This window comes from Frankliniella occidentalis, unplaced genomic scaffold (assembly GCF_000697945.3).
Source record: "Frankliniella occidentalis isolate FOCC.00 unplaced genomic scaffold, Focc_3.1 Scaffold27, whole genome shotgun sequence".
In the NCBI taxonomy this organism is placed as follows: Eukaryota; Metazoa; Arthropoda; class Insecta; order Thysanoptera; family Thripidae; genus Frankliniella; species Frankliniella occidentalis.
This window is the reverse complement of record NW_026267157.1, coordinates 1319224-1325561: the sequence shown is the minus strand read 5'-3', so window position 1 is coordinate 1325561 and position 6338 is coordinate 1319224. Positions and strand designations below refer to the sequence as shown.

General features: G+C 52.4%; 2 protein-coding genes across 5 annotated transcripts in view; both read left to right on the top strand.

The window, feature by feature from the left end:
* Positions 1 to 35: 35 nt before the first annotated feature.
* Positions 36 to 4008, top strand: LOC113211670 (uncharacterized). 4 transcript variants are annotated; one of them, XM_026430121.2, is made up of 10 exons: positions 36 to 294; positions 390 to 547; positions 720 to 1073; positions 1285 to 1421; positions 1598 to 1774; positions 2046 to 2248; positions 2323 to 2534; positions 3132 to 3400; positions 3513 to 3707; positions 3793 to 4008. In XM_026430121.2, exons 1-10 carry the CDS (start codon positions 138 to 140, stop codon positions 3902 to 3904), a joined length of 1974 nt encoding a protein of 657 aa, XP_026285906.2. In that variant the 5' UTR covers positions 36 to 137; the 3' UTR covers positions 3905 to 4008. The 4 variants fall into 4 exon arrangements, with proteins under 4 accessions (XP_026285906.2, XP_052121473.1, XP_052121474.1 ...); XM_052265513.1 differs by lacking the exon at positions 3513 to 3707; XM_052265514.1 differs by lacking the exons at positions 2046 to 2248; positions 3513 to 3707.
* A 371-nt stretch (positions 4009 to 4379) lies between these two features.
* The window catches only part of LOC113211642 (protein unc-50 homolog), a gene marked incomplete in the record, with an annotated part of 11235 nt that continues 9276 nt past the window's right edge, over positions 4380 to 6338 (top strand). Inside the window, 9 exon segments of the mRNA XM_052265517.1 lie at positions 4380 to 4540; positions 4811 to 4927; positions 5028 to 5179; positions 5252 to 5317; positions 5403 to 5526; positions 5607 to 5746; positions 5834 to 5935; positions 6017 to 6144; positions 6249 to 6333. Coding sequence (XP_052121477.1) covers positions 4827 to 4927; positions 5028 to 5179; positions 5252 to 5317; positions 5403 to 5526; positions 5607 to 5746; positions 5834 to 5935; positions 6017 to 6144; positions 6249 to 6254 — 819 coding nt within the window.

Below are 6338 nucleotides of genomic sequence, written 5' to 3'. Positions count from 1 at the left end.
CCCCCCTCCCCCTCCCCGAGGACAGAGTGCTGCAATATTGGTGCAGGCGGGCCAGGACTTTGAAGAAGCGGCGACACGCGAGGCGACAAGTTGGCGCCGCTCTCACGCGACCGACAGCAACGACCCACCACGCCGTCATGGTCCCGGGGCCGCGCCGCGCCGCCGCCGTCGCCGTGCTCGTCCTGGCCGCGGCCGGGCACCTGGCCGGCGAGGACGTGGCCGCCCTGGCAGCGGACCTCTTCGCGGCGCGCGGCGTGCGGGCCGTGCTCGTGGCGCTGCGCGCGGGCGGACCAGGTGATCCTCTCTGACGACAAGTTGGACACCCTCGAGAAGCAGATCCTCGCAAAGAAACGAAATCCGTCAAAAAGGAACGTTTTTGCTTGATCCAGCGACGTTCGGCGTGTACCGCGCGCTCTCCTCGGACGGCCGTTTCCAGGTGTCCCAGACCGTGGGCTCGACGACCGTCGCCCACGTCCTGGACACCAGCGAGCGGCCCTACGTCGGCGTGGTGCTCGAGGCCGGAGAGCCGCCGCCCTGGTTCGACCCGGTGAGCGGGTCGCTCACGTTATGAGCGACAGGGTTATTGTAAAGACGGTAAACTTTCAAATTCTGTGTCGCTAGATGCATCACAGTAAAAATGTCAATTTTCAGATATAAAACAAAAATATGTGAAATTTTCACCGCAAATTTCTAGCTCGTTCGCTACATCTCTGAACCAGGGTGACCGTGCGTGGTTCAACGGCAGCTACGTGTGGCTGGTGGTGGACGGGGACGCCGCGGCCCGCACCGCCTCCTGGGCGCTGCGCCTCGACAGCGAGGTGTTCCTCGCGGCGCAGGACGACGGCGACCGGGCCTGGCGCGTGGACGAGGTGTTCCGCGTCAACGCGGAGGACGCGGCCGTGCGGCGGCCGTTCGCTTCCTGGTCGCCGGCGGGCGGGCTGGTCGCCGCCGACCCGGAGCTCGCCGTGGCCCCCGTGTCCTCCCCGGGCGGGGACCCGCTCGCGGACCGTCGCACCCAGTTCCGCCGCGTGCTCGCAGGGCCGCGCCAGCTGCGCGTCGAGTCCTCCGTCTACGTAAGACACAAGTACCAGTAGGGGTAGCACATCATTAGCTACACAGCTAAACGAATATAGCTAGCTAAATACGGGAGAACTAATTCTTTAGCTATTAACCTTTTTAGAAATTAGCCAAGTTTGGCGATGGCTACGTACCTAATTTTTGGCTACACTGCTATTAGTTATCCCGTACAAAGCATCTATCTATGCTGCCTGTGTCTGACGCAAGTGCGAGGCGAAGACAGGCAAAGACCTGATGGAGCGCGTGCTAGACCTGCCAACCGACGAGGTCATGAAGCACTTCAACCACCTCAGCATCGCCACCTTCACCATCATGGCCAACACCTTCGACCGCTTCAACATGTCGTAAGTCGTCCGCCAGCCAGCCAGACACGGAAAAATTTTGATCAGCTATACATATCTAAACCAATAGCTAAATACGGGACCTAATTATTTGACTATGTAGCTAAATGTTGAGCGACATAGCAAAATATTTTGTGCCATAGCTAAGTTTTTAGCTACACAGCCATGTTGTGTTGGAGGGTGCGGCACCACGAGCACCTTATCTCCGGGGAGCTGGCGGCGCCGCCGTCCGGGCACTTCTCCGGGGCGTGCGGCAACGTACAGCGCGGCGTGGACGACGTGGTCGTCACGGGGCTGCTCATGTCCGATGGCCGCCTGCAGGTCTTCAAGTACTCGGCCACCACGTACCACTTCCGGTGAGCGGGCGAGATAAGCTGCATAGCTAAAACATTTAGCTATACGAGGGATAACTGATTATTTAGCTACGCGGCTAAAAAGTAAGCCACAAAAAATTATCAAGTCGCCCCCCAAAAAAATAGCTGTTGCAAAAACAATGCTGCTTAGCTAAAGTGTTAGCTGTATGTCTACAAACATAGCTATGCAGCTTAACATAGCTATTCTTAACGACACAGCTAAATAATCAGTTTCCCCTCAGATATCGGTTTAGCCATGCAGCTTGCCATACAGGAGCGCGTGCCTGTTCCTGGCGGACGGCTCGCTGGGCTCCGTGGACGCCCTCCTCACCCCCTTCACACTGCTCGCCTGGCTGGCCGTCGGGGGGGTCGCGCTCGCCGGCATGGTCCTGCACAAGTGCTTCCGGCACGTCGAGGGCGACCGCATCGACTGGAGCGAGAGCCTGCTCTCCACCGTCGGCATGTTCACCGGCCAAGGTCCCGGAGCCGCGTAACCCGCCCGGCATCTTTGTCCCGAATGCCCGCGCCACTAAAACGGTTCGCGCTTCCAGGTTTCGCCTCCTCCGGCAGCTGGGTGTCCTGCCAGGGCCTCCTGATCGTCTCCGAGGTGCTCTTCATGCTGCTCGACGGCTACTACAACTCCACCATCGTCAAGTCGCTGCTGCGGCCGCCGCCGCCCTCGGTGCGCAACGTCCACGACCTGCTCGACTCCAACTACCCCGTCGCGCTCAACGACTGGTGGCTGACGGTCCGCAACTTCCAGGTCGGTCCGCGCGACAAGAGAGGTCGATTCAGGGATTCAATATTCACAAAAAGTAGAGTATAGTATTTAACTACCTCACGAATCAGCGCACAACAGTTCCGTAAGCATGAGAGAAGGGCGCCCTTCTCTCATGGCGTAAGCTCTTATTATCAGTTCTCTCTGACAGCCGACATCCCATGCTTACGGCAAGAGGAAATGTGGGTAAACCTTTCCTCATTTGGTCATCGGGATAAAGATGTGTCATCGGTGCAAAACTAATAAAATAACTCTGGATGGCCATATATTGCAAGCCGCAAGGGTTCGATTCCGAGGGGCCGTCAACTACGATACTTCCTGGTGCAGATCGAGCCCCAGCAGCGTAGGTAGACCCGCAGCGCCCCGGTGCCCGGTGGCCCGCCCCGCCCCTGCAACTCCTGGAGGGAGCACCTGCATCGTAGGTAGACCCCTGCGCTCCGGTGCCCGGCGGCGCGGCCCGCCTGGCCCCTGAACCTGAACCTCCTGGAGGGAGCCCCTAGCGTAGGCAGACCCGCTGCGCTCCGGTGCCCGGCGGCGCGGCCCGCCCCGCCCCTGACTTCTCGCCCTGCCACCCTGCCGCAGAACGCGTCGCCGGGCCTGCAGCGCGACCTCTACGAGAAGAAGATCCGGCCGCCGGTGGGGCTCGGCTACTTCCCGCCGTCGGGGCTGTACAAGGTGCTGCTCCGGCCCCTGCACGCCATCATCGGCTCGGAGGAGTCCGTCTACAAGAGCACCGAGCCGCTGACCGCGAGCCAGGCCTGCCGCCTGCACGAGCTGGACGTCAACCCGCCGCAGCACATCGCGCCGCTCGTCGGCCGCCACTGCGCCTTCACCGAGCTGCTCTTCGCCGGGTGAGCTCGCCGCCGAGGCCGTAGTGCAGGCCGTCATGTAGACCGACACGCAGCCCACCATGAAGGCTGATGTGTCGGCCGGCGTGTCACGCGCTTGTGGTCTGTCCCGCAGGGTGCTGCTGCAGCGCGAGCGCGGGGTGTGGCAGCGCGTGCGCTTCAAGTGGCGCCAGCGGCGCGCTCGCTGCAGCGGGGGCGGCGCGCACGGCGAGGGCGACCCCATCGGGCTGGAGCCCGTGCTGCCCCTCATCGCCCTCATGGTGGGCGGCCTCCTCGCCACGGCCGTCGTCGCCGTCCTCGAGAGAGTGGCGTGAGAACCGCGTGCCTCCAGATCTAACCCGCCCACCCCCTTCTCTTCCTTTGCCTGTACGTATTTTATTCTCTGTTTTCGCCAGACACCGTCGCAGTCAGAGGACACGAGGGGCAGCGAGTTCGGCAAGAAGCCCAGGCTCAGTCGAGGACGCCGTCGCGGGGACTACGGCCTCCTTGGCGAGATTTGCTTCCTGATTTGATGGGAAGGATGCTCCCATTTTTGTAGTCGAAATACACGCATGCAGATTTACAAACTTAACCTTAAATTCCCAACGAAATAAATTTTTGCTGATGTCCAACTTACCCTCTCCTCTTTGACGTATACACCGCGAACCTGGGACGACAGCAGCATACGATCACTTTCGCTTCACTCAATCTGTTCTGCTACCGGCTAAAGGCACGCACTAAAGGCTAAACACAACACTTCTAGAATGCACACGATGCCAACTCCGTGCTGTTGCACGTATGCCATGCACATCTGCTTCGGATAGGTCAGAAACTGGAATCGCACCGCAACCCACCAAGTTTAAGTGCATTCATTCTTTCAAAATCCAACAATTTCAGTGCAAAATTACAAAGTTTTCGGCACTTGTCACAACTAATCTCTCCTAGCATTGCTGCCAACATGACTTAACAATTTGAAATCTTGTTTCCCTACTCTCGGTTCGACGTTTTTGTTTCCTATGTTGGCACGACCGTGTTTGAACAGAGGGGAGGGGGAAGTGGTACTCGGGCAGAACAACTGAACATCGTCTCAAAATATTGATGACAGCTTAAGAAGATATTGTTACTATGGTCTGTCACTGTTTGTTCAAATATTGTTTTTATTTTGTGAGTACTGAACGTAGCTTAGCCTTATTGATCTAACGTCGAATTTGTTATTTCGCTGCTTTGCAAGCGGGAACGTGACAAACTTAGATTACCTTAATACTAGGTTATGTTATCTATGAATTTTTATTGTTTCACTGACATTTCATCATTCTGAGTCTAAACAGTCTTCCTAACATTTTAATAAATTTTTCAAACTGATGTCAAGCAATATTACCACCCATTTCACTGCATGTTTATCCAACCTTGAATCATATTTTTTTGTCATTGCAGTGTTGCAGAATAGAAAATGAACTTGAATAAGTTCCAAACATCTCCACCAAGGAGCCCCACTCTTTCTACCAGCAGCTTCCGAGCCGGCTCCCCTCTCCCTGCCCCTGCTGTATATCGGTATGTCTCACTTGACGGCAGTGCTGTTTGACAACATCTGTTTTATCAATCGCTCTTTGGTGTCTTAATTTTTCGATGATTTCTGTCCTTTGTGTTGCAGTCAAGATTGTATGTCGGCCGCAGCCAAAAGATATAAGTATCTGAGGAGACTTGTTAAGTTTCAGCAGATGGATTTTGAATTTGCCCTGTGGCAAATGTGGTATTTGTTTGTAGCACCTCAAAAAGTATACAGAAATTTTCATTACAGAAAAGGTATGTTAAACTAAAGTGCCCTACCGTTATCCTATCGACTTAGACTTTTGCCTAATTGCCTGTTTGTTGCAGAAACAAAATCGCAGTTTGCAAGAGATGATCCTGCATTTTTGGTTCTGTTTTGTTTGTTTCTTTGTGGTAAGAGTTTTTCTTCTTCCATGATAACATGTAATACAATTTTTTCTCCACTTGAACCAAAGTGTAAATTTTTTTTTTTTTTCAGTATCATCTATGTGGTTCACATATGGTGTTTTGGGACTCCTCTTAAAAGATTTTTTCAAACTTCTACTTTATGTTATATTTGTTGATTGCATTGGAGTTGGTCTTATCACTGCTACTTTTTTCTGGTGAGTAGTACACACACGATGTCTTAGTTATTGCCTCCTTGTTGTCAGAAGTGCTGATGTTATTATTTTACTTTCCTCAGGTTTGTCACCAACCGTTATTTACGAAGAGATTCTTGTGAAGACCAAGACGTTGAATGGGGCTATGCATTTGATGTCCATCTCAATGCGTTCTTCCCCCTCCTGGTCATATTGCATGGCTTCCAGCTTTTTTTACTTCTTGGTAATTTATGGCTTGGCTTCCTGCCCCCAAATACTGCTAAAATGTACCTGGATAGCAATTTATTTACTAGTTTCCTTTCGGTTACAGCTCCATTTAGCGGAGAATTATTCATAATGCGCTTCTTGTGCAATACATTATGGCTCATAGCCTTGGGCTATTATATTTATATTAATTTCCTGGGATACAGTTGTAAGTGTATTATACAGAAATTAACTAACAATTTTACTTTGCACTGCTATTGCCTTATATGTATTGTTCTTTCTCCTTCAGGTTTGCCAATACTACATAAAACCCATGTTTTACTGTATCCAATGACAGCTTTATTTGTTGTTTATGTTGTTTCCATCACCATTGGATGGAACATGTCCACCTCTTTCATAAATTTCTACAAAGCCCGCGTAAGTGTAAAGATTTGCAAAAAAAAAAAAAATAATAACATTTACCAACTCATCTTAACCAAGTTTTTACATCAATGTTCTAATATGTTGTGATTTTTTTTCAGGTATAATAGGTTTGTGGTACTTAGGAAAACCCAGTCTATTGTATTAACTTATTCCCCTGCTGATTATCAGGTTAGCTTTTTTTTTCTTAA